This window comes from Oncorhynchus keta, chromosome 6, assembly GCF_023373465.1.
Source record: "Oncorhynchus keta strain PuntledgeMale-10-30-2019 chromosome 6, Oket_V2, whole genome shotgun sequence".
Classification (NCBI taxonomy): domain Eukaryota; kingdom Metazoa; phylum Chordata; class Actinopteri; order Salmoniformes; family Salmonidae; genus Oncorhynchus; species Oncorhynchus keta.
The window spans coordinates 29,845,619-29,865,088 of record NC_068426.1 but is presented as its reverse complement, the minus strand read 5'-3'; the positions used below and the strand labels follow the sequence as shown (position 1 = coordinate 29,865,088).

Sequence of the window (19,470 nt, the reverse complement as noted above, 5' to 3'; positions counted from 1 at the left end):
TATTTGTTTTCAGAGTTGGACTGTTGTTGTGAGGATTACCAGTGGTATGTGGTCCTGGCTCAAGGGTACTGTGGTGCCCACTAAAAACCCAAACCCCAATCTAATTCACCATGGGAATGTGTTTAGTTCTCCTTCTGGCAAAAGTTGCATATTGCTTTTCTATTTACACAGGTTCTGTGTATCCTTCATTATAAAACAAGTAAAACTAAAATACAAATAATACTCACGATAGACATAAACAATATGCAATTCATCTCCAGTCAGAGGTTGGCCACATTGTTTTGGGCTCAAGTTTTTGTATCCATCTGATTCTCTGGAACAAATAGTCCTTCGATTTATTCACAATAACAAACAAACTGCCTGCGGTCCCGTTGCCAGGCCGATTGTCCTTTCATTTCCCGCTGCGTCCTGCTCGCTACTTCCTATTTCCTCCACTAAATGGGGTCATGTGACCCCGGTCTAGACCTGCTCCCACACGGGCCAGACCAGACCAGAATTCTCTTCTCCTCTTTCTCTCTTTTTCCCTCCTCCTTGCCATGCCAGAGAGAAGGCCATCTTCAAGTATTACATTACAGAGAACACTGGAGTGGTTATGTTCCGTTATGAATAATTCACATTCATTCAATGTCATAACGTGAATGGAGACTATCAACGCTGAGCTGACGGCACCATGTTTCCACGGCTCGGGTCTGAGTTGAAGCCGCCATGCCCTTCCACTGTTTTCACGACTGGGTTCACTGACTCCTGGGTGGTGTTGTTTGCAGGCCTTACAGCCTCTGTCCATCTTTATGACTGTCTCTGATACACACAAAACACACATACTGTACATGCTGTGCAAGCATCGATTTGGGATAGGAATGACCAAGTGACTTAGAAGGGACTTCCTTTTTAGATAAAGGTTAATATATTAATATGCTACCATCTCTCCCACCTGTCCCTCTACAGAGACATTGACTTTGACTACCTGGAGTTCTGGTCGTGGATTGGCCTACTCTTACATTAACTAACCATGGTTGTACCATCACTCTCTCTCTCCCTCCAGAGACAATGACTTTGACTACCTGGAATTCCGGCTGTGGATCGGCCTATGGTCAGCTTTCTTTTGCCTGGTGCTGGTTGCAACAGACGCCAGCTTCCTGGTCCAGTACTTCACGCGCTTCACAGAGGAGGGCTTTTCATCCCTCATCTCCTTCATCTTCATCTATGATGCCTTCAAGAAGATGCTGAAGCTGGCCCACTACAACCCCATCAATGCTGATTACGACCCTAACTTCGTCACAACGTACGACTGCCGCTGCATGCCCCTACCGGACGACGGTATGCTGATCAGCACTGTGCTCACAGCTCATTGGCTGTTGTGTGGTTTAAACCAATCAGATCAGAAAGTGCTAATGATGATGATCCAGGTGACAACAAGGGTGTACCGAAGAGGGTTTGACCCATTTATATATAATCCCTTTTGTGGTTTGGCCAGTGTTGCTCTAGCTTTGAGCCGGTGATCTCACGTCCCATTGACATCCCTATAGCTCAGAAAACAATTTTTCACAATATTTAAACTGGTTATAATTATATGGTACAAGTATGTATTTACTTAAGAGATATCACTGTGTACTTGCTCAACAGTTTTACCAGGTCCTGTTTAGTGAGTGACTTGACAGATTTCTATGGTTGTAGTGCTGAGCGATTAACCAAAATGTCTGTTATTTTTCATTTTTTTAAACAACTATTTGACCAAAATTGGTTCAATTATTTGAATTCCATTTAGTTATTCTTTTCTGTGAGCTCAGTGCGCAGTTTCTCTAGAGATAAATCAGCCCGAACTGTACGATGTAGTAGGGAATTATAGTTTCCAACAGGCCAATATTCAACATAGTTTAGTGCAGAAAACGTGTTAATTAACTACAATGACCATAATCCATTGTGAGCCTACTTGTTCGGTCTGTGTGGAGCAGATACAGAGAGGGAGAAAAGAGACAGAAGACACACGATCGAGAGGGATAGAGAGTAATTGCTTCGCAAAGTATCTCCAACTGAAAATACATGATCTAAGTGATAGTTGGTTTTCAGTAGTCATAAAAGTATGCCTTATTTACTTTGAAGAACTATTAAAATAGTAATTTTGTCAGACAGCATAGGCAGCAGCTCTATAGATATGAGATGATGACTTTGAATTAAATAATAAAGTCATAAAATAAAACAAATGTAATATACACAAAAATATAATATGTTCTATTAAAGTAATGTGAATAAATTATGGTTAATAAGTGATGAGCAGTAATGGTCAGTCACTACAGTCATGGGACATTTATTCTGTATTGTTAGAGGATTCAACACACCTAATGCATTTAATAACACATTTAAATAACAAAAAAATCAAGAAAAAACGTGATTCTTTTTTATATTCGAACCGAAACTGAACCGACCTCAAAAAAACGAATCGCTCAGCACTACTGTATATGGTTGGTGGGAGATATGTTCCTCAGGGGCTCGGAGTTAAGTAGCACAGCATATGCCTGAGCCTGTCAACCATCATCTCTCTCTTTTGACAATTCAGACAAAAGGCTAGTGCTTAAAACTCAAAGGAAAATGCATGTTATATTTTGACAAGTACCTCGTAAAGTGGTTTTGTGGAGACCTCACTGTCGTTGTTTTTGTTGTGGTTTGTTTCCATCCAGGAAATATGACTGGTATCTATAGCGATGTCTCTTCCTGGATAAATGATACTGATCTGGTAAGCAGCAGCCACTTGAGTGTTTCTTCTCTGACAGCCATATCATCTTCAGTCACGGAGGTCTGAAGGAAGTCTATATTCCTGAGTGTGTCTCAGACAGGAATGTGTCTGAGCTGGTGTGGGTTAATTAGGTTATGACAGTGTTATCCATCAACAATGCAGTGAATTGTTGATGGACAATGCTGTCATTAACTGATTTCAATTAAATCAACAGTAAAGGTCTTTCTTTCACTTATGTCGTGAAATGTTTTTCCTGGGATTTAGTAGATTATGCATGTACGTACGTATTCAGTTAATCCTTTAGTCATGACTCATGATGTAATGGTTTTGTCTGTGTGTGTGTCTGTTTTTCTCCCGTAGCCGGTAAATGCCACGTGGGCGTCTCTCGATAAGGAACAGTGTGTGAAGTATGGTGGTGAGCTGATTGGTCCAGCCTGCGGCTTCGTCCCCGACGTCACTCTGATGTCATTCATACTTTTCCTGGGGACCTACACTTGCTCCATGTGTCTCAAGAAGTTCAAGTTCAGCCGCTTCTTCCCCACCACTGTGAGTGACTGACATCCCTGACCGCCAATCACATTTCAGGATCAAAGTTGTGACAGCCCAGTCGGCCAATCATGTTTCAGGATCAGTTTGGTTGATTTTTAAGAAAGGGAAAGGGGCGAATGTAATTGAAACGTCAAAACATTGTATATTACAGGGACGAGGTGTGGACAGGTAGTGGCAATACAATCAGGTTACTTTCTATATATTTACAGATATAATTGATTCTACAGCAGTCATGATAGTTAGGCCTATATACCTACTGTATGACTTTCCTAGGATTTCATTACCTTCTATGTAATTCTTGGCAAATTTCCATGATCCATGTCTGGGTTCAGTGGTGAAATCTTCGGTGTCGTCAGATGAACAAATCAAACCCCCGACAGCCCTGACCCTTTTGACCCAGTTAGCATCCACTGAGCTTCTGTTCTTCCAGTTTCGAGTACATAACGATGTGTCATGATCAGAGTATGTGAGCAGTCGGAAATCCTGCTCATCACTCATGGAGCCGTGCAGGCGCACCACTCCAGTGCTCCACATCTGTTCGAACCTCTCTGCCTATAAACCGCTCCGCTCTCACAAGAAATAAAGGCTGCGCCGAATTCGCTCCATTCTTTAAAATCACAAGTTAATCAACACCCATCAATTTTTGTAAACTACCTGAATCTACCGTTTTGGTTTTGAAATATTGAAACCAAACCATATTTTTTAATCAACATGAAAAGGTGAATGTAAGAAGTGCTCATCATTTCAAATAGGTTACATTATTAAACAACATATAAACACTCGAAATAGGTCAGGAGCCAGACATGGAGCCCAATAAGGAATGAGATTGCATTATTTAGGCTATATTATTTCTATTATTTCAAGGCTATGGCCTACAAAGAAATACATTGTGAAGCATTTGCGAGTGCGACACTAGGCTGGTAGGGACATAAAGCCTCGGCATTTAAACAAAAATTTGTTGTCTATAAATCTATAAATTGCGCAAAATGGCTGTGACTTACTGAGATTTAAATACAAATTCAATGAAAAATTCCTTTTTAGGCTCAATCTACAGTGCCTTTGAATTCATTTTTAGAAACACGAGTTTGGCTAGAGTCTGTGGCTTCAGGCTCATGCGATGGTGCCTGGAGAGCAGGCCAGCAGCAGAGAATATCCTATCCGCACTTGCAGAGATGCAGAGTTGTTTTTTAAAACATTTTTCTATAGGTAGGCCCAAAGGTTTTTAGGCAAAATAACCCAATCAAAACGGAAAGCTTCTTGAAAGTGGGAATATGCCAGGCATATTGAGCCAAATATTATTGTATAGATAACTTTTTAAGAGATCTGATTTTTAGTTTAGAAATACTTTGCTACAACGACACACTTAGTTAGCTACCCACCTGGTTCCTTTCTTTTAGCATGTGCACGTAGTAAGTACACCACCATGCTTTTGGGATATGTTTTTTTTTTCAGATTACACAATAGTTCTTAAGTTGTGGACACTAAATCACTGTACTCCCTTTCTTGCTCTTGATCCTCATCTTTGTAAGTCACCCTGATTTTCCACCTGTGTTTGATCAGTTTCTTTATGAAAATATTTATCAAACTCAAAGACTAAAGCAAGGGGCTATAGCAGCACACAAGTAGACTACAAATGGATGCTGGGCCAGGCATGCCCTGAGCTCAAGTGAGCTCTACTGGAGCAAAATTGGGGTGGGCAAGAAGGCAGACGCTCCAGCCTTTGGGAATCTCGCTCCTCGCTCCAGTCAAATTGGGCCCGCTCCGCTCCAGCTCCTTTCACACACTCTTGTCATGATGTACAGCAAATCACTATAAACCCCCTTGCTCCCCCATCCTTGCTGTGACATTCTCAGGTTAGTCTATAGGCTCAGATGTCAATGAGAGTCTTAGCAGGAAGGTCAAATGTCGACCACTGACACTGTGCAAGGTGCTGTGCTGTAAGGAATGGGATGTACTAAAGTGTAAGTCAGTGTGTTAGTGTGGGCATACACTAACACTACGCTTACTCTTCAGTGTATCTGTATCCTTATATATAAACAAAACACCAGTGGATGAGCTGCCTGGTATACAGTATGGGCAGTACTCATCTCTGTATTTCCCAGTGGAGGAGGGCCCCATCCTCTTGTCCTCATTCACACACAGTCATTACATTAGTAGTGTGTGTTAAGCCAGCCAAGAGTCCTCTCTAAACTCTGGGGCCTTAGTTGGAGTGTTTATATAGGCAGCTCATAAGGATTAAGAGCAGGGGGAGGGGGCTGATCCTAGATCAGCACTTTAAAAAATAAATTAGGCCCAGAGGTAGGCTCACTTTACCCTGCTCCTCATTACTCTCTCTGTCAACTGTTTTATCTGTCTCATTGTCCTGCATTGCTGGCTCGAACCCTAGGTAGGACTGTAGATCAGTGCTTGACTTGAGCAGGAGCTCAGCAGTACTGAGTTTTTATTTATTTTACTATGCAAGTCAGTGAAGAACAAATTCTTATTTTCAATGACTGCCTAGGAACAGTGGGTTAACTGCCTGTTCAGGGGCAGAACGACAGATTTGTACCTTCCGGTTACTAGTCCAATGCTCTAACCACTAGGCTACCCTGCCACCCACTGCACCACTCATTTCCTACTGCTTGAGTTCCTGCACCTCATAAAATATTAGCTCCAAAGTTTTGTGCAGTTCCTGCACCTAAATATAAACAGAACCGGCACCCAAAGTGAGTAACGGCACTTATTATAGACCAAGTCAAGCACTGCTGTAGACGTTAACATTTCCACTAATTTATCGCACTCTGGGAAGGAGGGAGGGACTGGAGGGAGAGAAGGGAGGGTGGGGCACCTGCATTACATACTGTTCACAACATGAGTTCAGTAGCCTATTTACAGTAAGGGGTTTAAATGTTTGGAAACATGGCTCAAGTATATGGAGCAATACAGTAACAGCAATCTAAATATACAATATCTACAGTAAGATGAATGTGAAATCTGAGATAATTTGAATATTTTGGTTAGCCTTATTGTAACCATCCCCCCCAATAAAGCTTTGGCTAAATAACTGCACTCAGTGAAACTACATTGGTCATAATGGCTTAGTTGGAAAAATTCTGCTCCACCCTCGTGAACATATTTTTGTGTGACGAAAAATGGGAGGTCTTACTGTATTGTCTCAGCCAAAAGCCTTGCAAAACTCTTGTGCCTCCCTATTGTACCCGCAGGTGAGGAAACTGATCAGTGATTTTGCCATCATCCTGGCTATTGTCATCTTCTGTGGTGTGGATGCCTTGGTCGGAGTGGACACACCCAAGCTCATCGTGCCAACTGAATTCAAGGTTAGTACCAGGGCGGATGTCTGTGGTGTTGAGAGAGTCCTTGTGCAGAAACATGGGCTTTGTAGATGGTCCACTATATCCCCTGTTCTTGTTTTGTATAGTGCGCAGGTTTACACCTGCATTCATTTTAGTGATGATGCTTTATATTCAAGTATAAGCAAAGGTGTATGTAGTACTCTGGTCTAGATTTTGATTTATATATTGAAACAATATCATTTTCTAGAGTTACTCTATCAGGGACAGGTGTATCAATCAGATCTCCGCCTGAACAATGCTGCATTTTCTTTGGCAGACATAGTCTTTGTAATCCTTGTCTTAAAGTCTTGTATAATCATTACCTGGTTGTGTACTACTGCCAAGGAGGGAGAGCAGATAGAACCTGAAACTCTGATACAGAGCCAGTCACTAAGATTATTAGCTTACCTCAGTTTACCTTACCTCACTGGGGCCAAATGGTGGGGGTGAGGAAGGGTGAAGTATCGAGCGTGGGGGTTGGGGAGGGGTGAGTTTGAATGGGGCAAGGGTGATGTGGAGGAAGAGGGGAAATGTGATGAAGGGTAAAAGGGGGTGTGGGGAGGGTGCGTGCATGAAATACAAGGTGATTATAGGACATGGGGAGAACACTGAGGTCCTTATAGTTGCAGGTACAGACACAGCTTTGTGCGGCTGCAGACTAATTTCAGAGCGTTTTCTTTGTCGTGTAATGATGTACCTCTCCAGGACTTTTAGACTCTAACTCAAAGTACAGCAGAATAAGGACATTTTGTTTCCATGAGAAGAAATGTTTCATATAATGTCAGGGCAACCATATCACATTTTACATTGAGTCATGACACACTCCTAACAACAAAATGACATTTCTAAGAACACCCTGAAACCATGACCATGTTAGCTTGGTAAGGATGAAGTGTGAGAGAGTCTGTTGTCCTGTGTCTTTTTAAATCAACCCTGGCCTACAATATTTATCTGACTGGCTGTGTCTCTCTGCTCCTGGTCCCCAGCCCACCAGCCCCAACCGTGGCTGGTTCGTGCCCCCGTTTGGAGGGAACCCGTGGTGGGTGTATCTGGCTGCAGCCCTCCCTGCTCTCCTGGTCACCATCCTGGTGTTCATGGACCAGCAGATCACCGCTGTCATCGTCAACAGAAAGGAGCACAAACTCAAGGTGAGGAGCGGAGGGGATGGAGGGCGCAAGGGAGAGAGGGGTGGAGGGGTAGAAGTGGAGGGATGAAGGGGCACTCGGTCAGAGGGGTAAAGAGAATAGATAAGATAATGACTTATCACAAATACACCACATGTATGTGGACACCTGCTCGTCGAACATCTCATTCCATAATCATTATCATTAATATGGATTTGGTCCCCTCTTTGCTGCTAAAACAGATTCCACTCCTCTGGGAAGGCTTTCCACTAGACGTTGGGGACTTGCTACCATTCAACCACAAGATAATTAGCGAGGTCGGGCACTGATGTTGAACGATTAGGCCTGGCTCGCAGTCGGCGTTCCAATTCCTCCCAAAGGTGTTCGATGGGTTTGAGGTCAGGGTCTGTGCAGGCAAGTCAAGTTCTTCCACACCGATCTTGACAAAACATTTCTGTATGGACCTTGCTTTGTGACGGGGAATTGTCATGCTGAAACAGCAAAGGGCCTTCCCCAAACTGTTGCCACAAAGTTGGAAGCACAGAATTATCTTGAATGATATTGTATGCTGTTGCGTTAAGATATCCCTTCACTGGAACTAAGAGGCCTAGTCCGAACTGTGAAAAACAGTCCCAGACAATTATTCCTCTTGTACCAAACTTTACAGTTGGCACTATGCATTCGGGCAGGTAGTGTTCTCCTGGCATCTGCCAAACCCAGATTCATCCATCGGACTGCCAGATGGTGAAGCGGGATTCATCACTCCAGAGAACGTTTTTCCACTGCTCCAGAGTCCAATGGCAGCAAGCTTTACACCACTCCAGCCGACACTTGGCATTGCGCATGGTGATCTTAGGCTTGATCTTAGGCTGCTCGGCCATGGAAACCCATTTCATGAAGCTCCCGACAAACAGTTCTTGTGCTGTCGTTGCTTCCAGAGGCAGTTTGGAACTCGGTAGTAAGTGTTGCAACCGAGGACAGACGATTTGCTTCAGCACTTATTGTTCCTAGATGTTTCCACTTCACAATAACAGCACTTACAGTTGACCGGGGCACCTCGAGCAGGGCAGAAATTTGATGAACTGACTTGTAGGAAAGGTGGCATCCTATGACGGTGCAACATTAACATTCACTGAGCTCTTCACTATGGGCCATTCTACTGGCAATGTTTGTCTATGTAGATTGCATAGCTGTGTGCTCAATTTTATACACCTGTCAGCAACGGGTGTGACTGAAATAACCGAAACCACTAACTTGAAGGTGTATCCACATACTTTTGGTGATGTAGTGTATCTTAAGATAAGGATAATGAACTGGAAAAAACAGAGGGGCAGCTCCACTTTGCATTGGATGTTAAGTCCATGGCAACTCATTTGATTCCTTGTGGTTAGTGGTTACTGACACACACCTCTCCATTTCCGTCTCTTCTCTCTTTCCTCCTCCACACAGAAAGGGGCAGGCTACCACTTGGACCTGTTCTGGGTAGCAGTACTACTCATTGTGTGTTCCTTCATGGGCCTGCCCTGGTACGTGGCTGCCACTGTCATCTCCATCGCCCACATCGACTCTCTGAAGATGGAGACCCAGTGCTCGGCTCCTGGGGAGCAGCCCAAGTTCCTGGGTGTCAGGTGGGTGAGCAGGGAGGGGAGGGAGGGAGGTGAGAAGGGAGGAATGGAGAAAGAGTCAGTGAAGCGAAGAGAGCTATCAGAGCAGAAAGACTCCTGGCTCCTTTACAAGTAGCCTACAGTACAATGGACTTGAGTTTCACTTTGTCGCCACTCCCACACAGTCACATTTTTGTTTTTGTTTGAATAGAATACATTTTACAATCTCGTAGCAGTACGTGAACATGATGAAGTTATTTGATTGTCACATCAGAACAGTGGTCAATAGTTTGGACAGAATAGTTTGAAAATTGACTGTGGTTGATGTGGTGTCTGTGCAGTGTGTGTTTGTATGATGTGATGTGGGATGAACTGTCCCTTCTTACCGCAGGGAGCAGAGAGTGACCGGTGTCATTGTCTTCGTTCTGACTGGACTGTCTGTCTTCATGGCTCCCATCCTCAAGGTAGCGCTTCATACACGTGTTCATTCCCCAAATCCATCTAATTTATTCCCTTTAAATCTACAATAATATATGCCATTTAGCATACACTTTTCATATGAGTGGCCTTAGCTGGAATTAAACCCACAATCCTGCCACTAGCTGAGCCTGTTCTACCTGTTTTAAATCTATCTTTTCTATTCTCAATTTACTGGATTTACTGTCCTCCCCTTTTAGTGGGAAATCCCATCACTCATTCCAATTGTAAATAATGTGAATTATTGTGGTCATCCAATTAGTGAGGGGCCTAGTTGAGGTGATGTGAAATAAGCATGTTCATCATCGGGGCTTAGGGTCAGGTTGCAGCTCAGTGACTATGACTTCTCCGGTTACCTGTTCTCTCGTTAATCTGACCATCATAAATGACTTTACAGTGCTGTGAGTGGGAATGGTTCTCCCCCTTGTGGGCCGTTTAGAGTAGTTACACCTCCATCTCTGAGATGGTGTCTTTTCTAGTGTAGTCTACTGTAGTCTCTTCACATCCCTCAGCTCCCCGAGCCATTTAGTGTGTTTGTGTGGAGGGGGGGGGGGGTCTTACTCTAAACACATTGATGTCCTTCTATTCAGAATAAATTAGTGTTTTGTTTTGTTCTACAACATCTAAATAAGTAGGAGCTGAAGACAGCAAAAAAGGTTAACGTGGGGGCCTCCCGAGTGGCGCAGCAGTCTAAGGTGTCATTACAGACCCGGGTTCGATCCCAGGCTGTGTCTCAGCCGTTCGCGACCGTGTGCTGCCCATGTGGCGGGACACAATTGGCCCAGCGTTCTCCGGGTTAGGGGAGGGTTTGGCCGGCCAGGATGCGCTTGTCCCATTGTGCTCTAGCAACTCCTTGTGGCGGGCATGCACGCTGACTTCGGTCACCAGCTGTACTGTGTTTTTTTGGTGCGGCTGGCTTCCGGGTTAAGCGAGCAGTGTGTCAAGGAGCAGTGCAGCTTGGCAGGGTCATGTTTCGGAGGATGCATGGCTCTCGATCTTCGCCTCTCCCAAGTCTGTATGGGAGTTGCAGCGATGGGACAAGACTGGAACTACCAATTAGGGAGAAAAGGGGGTAAAAAGTACATTTATTTATTTGAGAGCGAACGAAACAACATATAATCCAAAGTTATCACTGTTGTTATTGAAAACAGGGTTAACTTTAACCCTCTTTTTTGATAAGACGTTTTCATATCAGCCCTAGATTTTTTTTAAAAGGAAGGAATATGTTTTTTGATTGTATTTCTGTGGAAAACAGCCTCTACTTCCGTTGACTCATTCACCCAGTCCTGTTCTGTCTCCCCAGTTCATCCCTATGCCCGTGCTCTATGGCGTGTTCCTCTACATGGGCGTGGCATCTCTCAATGGTGTCCAGGTGAGTGGCTCTGACCCAAACCTGGTACATAAGTCGCTTCCATGTATCTGGTTCTTAACGCTGTACAAATGTCAGTCAGAGAACACCGAGTCAAAATGGAATCTGAAACTCTGTGCCTGTTAGTTATATTAGTCCATCAACAATAGTGTCTGTGATGCCAGACGCACCCCCAGCCCATGTATCCTAGCCTTACTTCTGTGCGACTGTCTGTCCATCAGTTCATGGATCGCCTGCAGCTTCTCCTGATGCCTGCCAAGCACCAGCCTGACCTGATCTACCTGCGCCACGTTCCCCAGCGTCGCATCCACCTGTTTACCTTCATACAGGCTCTCTGTCTCGCCCTCCTCTGGGTCCTTAAGTCCACTGTCGCTGCCATCATCTTCCCTGTCATGGTGAGCCATGCGCATGCAACACACACACACATACAAATGCACGCACAGACACACACACTCCCAGGTATGTGTGCAACAGTCAGACAAGTACACCTACAAGATGAAATGTACCAATTAACCAATAATAAACCATTCCTACACATACAGATGGGTAAAATATGGTTGTGACACATCCACTCAGTGTGGAATCCGTTACTAGCTGACACAAACACACATACCGTACAATGAATCCAGCCACATACCCACCAACACAGTATATAGTAGAACCATTATCTATCTCCATTGATGTGTGTCTGTGTCCGTCTCTCCAGATCTTGGCCCTGGTGGCGGTCAGAAGGGCCATGGACTACATCTTCTCCCAGCACGACCTCAGCTACCTGGACGATGTCATCCCGGAGAAAGACAAGAAGAAGAAGGAGGACGAGAAGAGGAAGAAGAAGCAGAAGAAAGGAAGCATCGACAGTGAAATCGATTTTGTACGTTATTTTGAGGCTTTATTGGAAACTAAACAGTTTGTTTAATTTAATGTGTTTTTCCCAAAGGTTCTACCTCGTGATGATGATAAAAGTAGTAATAGTACTCATGTAGCACTATTATGTTACTTTTTGTAGAACACTGATACCCTTAACTCATGACCTGTCGTCCCTCACCTTCTCCAATCCTCAATTTTGTCACCTGTGTTCACCCTTTGTCCAATACTATCTCTGAAATGAATACTGTCTGTCTGTCTGAGCACTGTCTTTTCCACGGACTTACGGTACAGAAATGACCAGGTATTTGTATAGAAACTACATTGTTAAAATTGTTAATAACACAGCAAGAATGACAGTATGAATTACTTTGTTTTAAGACGAGCGCCACTTAGACACCATTACAGTAAATGCATGTGTCGTAGTCATTATTTACCAAACAAAGTAAAACTCAATGAAACCGGTAAGGACTACCTGAACTTGTTCAATGAGAAACACACGTTTTGGTTTTCCATTGCAAAATGATTTTTTGCTACTGTGTGCCCAAATTAATACGACCCAGTTAATTAGTTGCCAATATGCCAAAAAATATAGCCGTTGTTATTGTCTCTCCCTCCAGCCCTCTGAGTACCCCTACAATGACAATATCCCCAGTATTAAAATCTCCATGGATATAATGGAGACGGAGCCCATGTTGGGGAATAAGGATAAGACCTCAGACAGTGAGTACAACAGGATTGCGTGGGGTCTCTTACCCACAACCGCACTGGGCTTACTACTTAGTGCTGCTAATGAATGCCTTGGAATTGTTTCTCTCTTACCTTCTTGCCCGCTTCCCTTCTTTTCCTCTGGGAGAATCTAATTAGGTTTTGCTCGACTCCTCGCGTCCTGTTTTCCATCGAGGGAGTGGAGGCAAGGAGAGGAAACATGGAAACACAACAAATCCCACCATCAATGTGTAAAGTGCTAAAAACAAATTTAGCTGGATGTGCAAGACATTTTATCGAAAAAAGGATAAGTGGCGTATGGTTTTTAAATGTTGGCAGGCTTTTCTTTGAGAAAAGAACAGCTGATTCAAAGTGGATGTGGTGGATTTTACAAACACTTCCGCACTTGCTGCCTGGAGAATACTCTTGTGCATCCTCTGCCGAACTAGGTAATCGCGTAACGGAGCGTACTCCTCTGGTCAGCACACTAACGAATTATGCCCATTTGAGAATCAATCTCTTTCCCTCCCTCCCTCTCTCGCCGCAAAGCAGTAACCTCATCTTTGGGTCTTCATCAAATCTCATGCTTTTCTCTGACTTTGCAGACATCCAGTTTTATTTTGAGAAACTAATGCAGATGACCTTACTTTTCTAATTCTTTCTTGTTTTATTTTCAGCTGCTTTCGAATGCTTAATTAAAGGGCCAATGCAGCCATTTTTTTAAATCTCAAAATTAAATTATTTTTGGGGTAACAATTAAGCACCTTAATGTGATTGTTTTCAATTTAAAAAAGTCAACAAGGAAAACAAAAAAACAAGAAGTTTGCAGTATCTTTGCTAGGACTGTCTGAGTGGGTAGTGGAAAACTGAAAATGTGCTGTTATTGGCAGAGAGGTTTGGAACTCTCTTTCTTATTGGTCTACTAAATAATTGGTGATGTCACCATGGAAGGCCAAAACTTCATCCCACCAAATCAGGCCATCTTTTCAAACAGCTCTTACACTGAATGGGCGTTATCTTAATTTCACAATTTCACAGTATTATTTAAATCTCATAGTGTGGAAATATACACTACCGGTCAAAAGGGTTTTTCTTTATTTGTACTATTTTCTACATTGTAGAATAATAGTGAAGACATCAAAACTATGAAATAACACACATGGAATCATGTAGTAATCTTCAAATAGCCACCCTTTGCCTTGATGACAGACTTGCACAGTCTTGGCATTCTCTCAACCAGCTTCACCTGGAATGCTTTTCCAACTGTTGTGAAGGAGTTCCCACAAATGCTGAGCACTTGTTGGCTGCTTTTCCTTAAGTCTGCAGTTCGACTCATACCAAACCAACACAGCCTTGAGGTGTGTTGGGTCATTGTCCTGTTGAAAAACAAATGATAGTCCCACTACGCACAAACCAGATGGGATGGCATATCGGTGCAGAATGCTGTGGTAGCCATGCTGTTTAAGTGTGCCTTGAATTCTAAATAAATCACAGACAGTGTCACCAGCAAAGCACCCCCACACCATAACACTTCCTCCATGCTTAACAGTGGGAAATACACATGTGGATATCATCCGTTCACCCACACAGTGTCTCACAAAGAAACGGCAGTTGGAACCAAAAATCTTCAATTTGAACTCCACGCCAAAGGACAAATTTCCATCGGTCTAATGTCCATTGCTCGTGTTTCTTGGCCCAAACAAGTCTGTTCCTTCTTGTTGGTGTCCTTTTAATAGTGGTTTCTTTGCAGTGATTTGACCACAAAGGCCTGATTCACACAGTCTCCTCTGAACAGTTGATGTTGAGATGTCTGTTTCTTGAACTCTGTGAAGCATTTATTTGGGCGGCAATTTCTGAGACTGGTAAATCTAAAGAACTTATTCTCTGCAACAGAGAGAACTCTTTCCTCAGAACTTCATTTCCTGTGGCGGTCCTCATGAGAGACAGTTTCATCATAGCGCTTGATGGTTTTGCGATTGCTCTTGAAGAAATGTTCCATATTGACTGACCTTCATGTCTTAAAATAATGATGGACTGTCGTTTCTTTGCTTATTTGAGCTGTTCTTGCCATAAAATGGACTTCGCCCTATTTGGTAAAATACCATCTTCTGTATACCACCCCTATCTTGTCACAACACAATTGATTGGCTCAAACGCATTAAGAAGAAATGAAATTCCACAAATGAACTTTTAAGAAGGCACACCTGTTAATTGAAATGCATTCCAGGTGACTACCTCATGAAGCTGGTTGAGAGAATGCCAAGAGTGTGCAAAGCTGTCAAAGGCAAAGGGTATTTTGATTTGTATAACTCTTTTTTTGGGTTACAACATGATTCTGTATGTGTTATTTCATAGTTTTGAGGACTTCCCTATTATTTTACAATGTAGAAAATTGTAAAAATAAAGAACAACCCTTGAATGAGTAGGTGTTCTAAAACTTTTGACCGATAGTGTATGTACACAGGAAAATCACTTTTTGACTGCTACAGCTACTTCGACTGTGAAACATCCTGGCATTGCAAAGCTTGCTCTAACTTTCCTCTTTTGCTATACCCGTCTTGAATTGGGAGAATATTTGGGGGGAATATTTAAGTGGCTAAAACATTTATGTTATTGGTCTTCTCCCATAGGACCCCCGCCGTCTTTCCTTGACCCACACTCAGCATGCTGAGGGCTACTTTAAGCCCACTACTGTTGCAAGGTAACTATGTGTGTGCCTGCTTGCATGCCTTATTTTATACCCATAGACACACACACCAATATCACATGTTGTGACAATCTATTCTAGAGTACAGCTTGTCATATTAATGTTGAACGTTTGCTGTGTCTGGTTGTTCACTCTCTCATACTTATCTCTGTCTCCACCCCCACTCTCTTTCTTTCTCTTTCAGTCTGAATCCATTAAAAAAAGCAGCGCCTCAGATTAGGATAGAACTGGAGCAGGAGGACAAAAGCTTCTTCTGCAAAAAACAGGCTCCGAGTTCTGAAACGTCCCTTTAGTCTAAAAACAACCTGTCCTAATGTCCCAACAACCCAACTGAACCAGCAGCATTACCTGCACACCACTACTGAAATCCCATAGGGCCCTGCTCAAAAGCAGTGCACTATATAGGGAACAGACCTGGTTTCAAATATTCAAAACATGTATTCAGAAAACCTTTATTTGAAAAAACAAGCAGTTGAATATTGGAATGTATTTGAAAATACAAAAATACATGGACTGAAATACACTCCCATGCATTTAATCCAGCTATATGAAAATATACTTTCAAATACAATTTGGTCAACTATTTGTTTTTTTTTGCATAACCATTTGAATACAAAAATAAAAGTACTTGTTTGGGGCTGTGTATTTGAAAATACTCAACTACACATGTATTTGAACCCAGGTCTGGTAGGGACTCCTACAGCAGCCTCTTTTTATAATGTAGCACTGTTGTATACTCCTCCTTTTAATGTCCTGCATAAGTACATATTTGTCTTTTATTTTAAACAGACAGAATTCTTTGTTTTGAGAGTGAGAAGTATAGGAGGGACCCTTGTGATAGGGGAGATGTGATTCTTCATTTGCTGTATGAAAACAGTATTGGCCGATTCCATGGCAGCGTAGCCTGAAAATATTTCCTGCTCCCGCTGGCTTGGAATCGCCCTAATGCTCTGTACCAAGGAAAACTTTGAAGTTCATTGTTATCCATTTATGGCTAATTCATGGGTAAGGTATTCATGATTTATAAAGCATTCACAAACTAATGCAATGCTTTATGCATTCAAGTACATGCCTGTTAGATCATTAAGTACAACATACTTTCTTATACAGATCTTATGGTGACATTAAACTGGACTGTCCTATTTTTGCCGGCCAGAACAGATCAAACTTTCAAATCCCATTATTTTTTCATGTCCTACTGTCCAGCATAGGCCTATTATAGTTTTATTGTTCATGTATATTAATATTCTTCCGTCTTTTATCTTATTCCTTCACACTTGTATTATTTATTTAATCTCTATCTATGCAAAAAAAAACAACATAAATGCTCTTGATTCAAAATGTTGATTTGAGTATTTACCTTCCCAATGTGTGTGAAACTTTTCTGATTGAACTGTTTTCCTAAGAATGTCTGTTGTTTCTATCAGCTTTATAAGAGACAGAGGACTTCAACCACACTTATCTGTAGTAGGGATTGAAATACATGTATATACTTGTATTTTTGGCTCTACCTCTGACTTGATTAATGTAGGCGCCAGGTATTTGTAAGTACAGTATGATGAACACATTGTTAATATGAAATTATCTGTCATCATACTGAATTCTTTTTATGAAAGGGCACAGCATAGGATCTCTATCTAATCACTTTCTGAGTTCCTTTTGCTCTGTAACTAATTCATTCAAAGATTTTTATTTGTATCATATTGAAATGAAATGAAAATGCAATAACAGTGACGTATATTATATTGCTGAGAGAATAAGTAAAATAATAATTAAGTGTATTTACTATTAAGCCGTTAATGAGATGACAGCATTTTTACAGTTGTCTGTGGAGTGACATTTGTATTATTACCTTTTTTTAACAAAGTGATGATTTAGTGTTTTTTTTATTATATTAAACTGATTATGAACTGATCAATCATTGAATAATCACTGTGAGACAATGCAATGTTGACGTTTCTTGTGTCTTGCAGTTGCATTTCTGCAAAAACTAATGCTGTATAGTTTGCAGCTTTTTGCGAAGTTCCATACCAAGAGAAAATATGAATTCAAAAACCATTTATTTAATCTTTTCCACGAGCCGACTCGCTGAGTAGCAATTGAACCTGGGGATGAGGTTACTCAACATTTCAGAGCTGCCATTTTACTGATAAACGGATACATTGCAGCCCTTTATAGAATGTATTATTTTTTAGATACAGTGTACAAATTATGGCTTAAATTATTCACTTGAGCAAAATTGATTTTGTGGTCTTAGTGATTACTGGGTTTATAAATTATAAAAGATACTATAGTGATAAAATACCAAATTTATATTTGTTGTAATCTTGAGAGGTATAATCAAACAAGATTGTTTTGTAGGTGTACCTGTAGTGTGAGAGGACTGCAGCGCATGATGAAATGATGGTACACTCTTAATCAGGGTCACTATTGATGTCATGTTTTCTATCCCAGATAATGCCAGCATCCCATCTTAATCAGTCTTGGGACAAATGTTAATCGTCTGTACAGTATACTCATTTTCTGGGATTCTAATTTTAGGATGAGTCCATGTTTTGCTGTAAAATGTGTTGATTCAGTGGGCTAATTTAATTGAAACGTATGTTTTTAATATTGTTGACACATTTGATGCAATATTTTTTATCTACAAACATGGTTCATATTAAATAAGCACTTAGATACAGGTGTCGAGCAGTTTATTGTAAAACGTGGTAGAACAAAATATTCAAGCAATAAAACTATAATTACGATCAATTAAACCTACAGTACTTGTAAGACTTCATCAGTATGTCCTTCATCTGTATAGACTATCATGAATGAGTATGTTACTTTTATAAAATGATTGATTTGGCATATACATATACATACGTATATTGACAGCAATAAACTCACTTTGAAAATGATTGTTAGTCTCTCCATGTAAGAAATGTATATGTGATCTAATATAACCTTGCCAAACATTCAGGGGCCGGATTTACAAATCCTTCTAAGAAATGTCTTCTGAACTGCCATTTTCCTGGTCTCTTTGCAAAATAACTGATGTTAGATTGACCACCTTATCAGAGACTGCCGGCAGACACTGTAATTGGTTGATATACTCCGTTACCATAGACGTCATAATATGTTGAAGTTGAATGAGCCAGAGCAATCTATAGGGGTCAACCATAGGGTCAACAATTTAACTGGGATGAGAAACATAACCCTGGAGAAAAGTGAGCTGATGCGATCAAAGCTACTTAAAGACCATTAGGCCTAGCTCAATCTCCTGTCCGATAGAAAGGCCTAGAGCAGGGCACACAAGGTCTCCGTCCACACATGTTGTAGGTGGATAAGCTGTGTTTTGTGTCCACCTAACAGGCCAATATAAAGACGTCCGCTCAAGCATTATCAAAATGACCTGTCACAGCATCGAGTCTAACAGCAAAGATAACCACTAGTGATGGCTGCTGCATAGTTTCCATTGCCGTAGCAAACAGAATCACGGGAACGGAATGAACGCCTAATGAGCTCAAATCTGTAACTATCTTGTATAGTGTGCCGGACACTATTGTCATGGTTTCCAGGGGAAAATACGATCACTTGAGATTACCCGTTACTTTGATCTTGAGGGCCACGTGACATAAAGAAAGATTTTTTTATTGCTACATACAGTTGCAGTTAAAAAAGAGTAGTTTTTACAGGGTCAGCCATAGTAGTGCGGCGCCCCTGGATAAAAATAGGGTTAAGCGCCATGCTCAAGGGCACATCAACTGATTTTTCAACTTGTTGCCTCAGGTATTCATACCAACTTTTCAGTTACTGGCCCAACACTGTAACCACGAGGCTACGTGCTGCCCAAAGCATGGTGGTTCCCATAGGGGTTTCCATAGCATGTTCCCACGGATTTCAGGCATCCGTAAACCTGATTTGAGATTACAGGTGTCTCTTTCACGGAGGGTGAAGGATGATGCTATGCCAAAACGGGGATTACAATATATTACTCCCTAGGTTACTACTTATGTCGTC

The 19,470-nt window shown here is 41.8% G+C and overlaps 1 protein-coding gene across 1 annotated transcript in view; it reads left to right on the top strand.

The window, feature by feature from the left end:
- Positions 1 to 18,368, top strand: part of LOC118385370 (electrogenic sodium bicarbonate cotransporter 1-like) — a 67,569-nt gene extending 49,201 nt beyond the window's left edge. Inside the window, exons 14-26 of the mRNA XM_035772463.2 lie at positions 1,043 to 1,317; positions 2,676 to 2,731; positions 3,092 to 3,277; positions 6,484 to 6,597; positions 7,599 to 7,760; positions 9,186 to 9,364; positions 9,732 to 9,804; positions 11,121 to 11,189; positions 11,408 to 11,581; positions 11,893 to 12,057; positions 12,671 to 12,773; positions 15,389 to 15,459; positions 15,650 to 18,368. Coding sequence (XP_035628356.1) covers positions 1,043 to 1,317; positions 2,676 to 2,731; positions 3,092 to 3,277; positions 6,484 to 6,597; positions 7,599 to 7,760; positions 9,186 to 9,364; positions 9,732 to 9,804; positions 11,121 to 11,189; positions 11,408 to 11,581; positions 11,893 to 12,057; positions 12,671 to 12,773; positions 15,389 to 15,429 — 1,597 coding nt within the window. The 3' untranslated portion in view covers positions 15,430 to 15,459; positions 15,650 to 18,368. The remainder of the gene's footprint in view (positions 1 to 1,042; positions 1,318 to 2,675; positions 2,732 to 3,091; positions 3,278 to 6,483; positions 6,598 to 7,598; positions 7,761 to 9,185; positions 9,365 to 9,731; positions 9,805 to 11,120; positions 11,190 to 11,407; positions 11,582 to 11,892; positions 12,058 to 12,670; positions 12,774 to 15,388; positions 15,460 to 15,649) is intronic.
- The last annotated feature ends 1,102 nt before the right edge of the window (positions 18,369 to 19,470 follow it).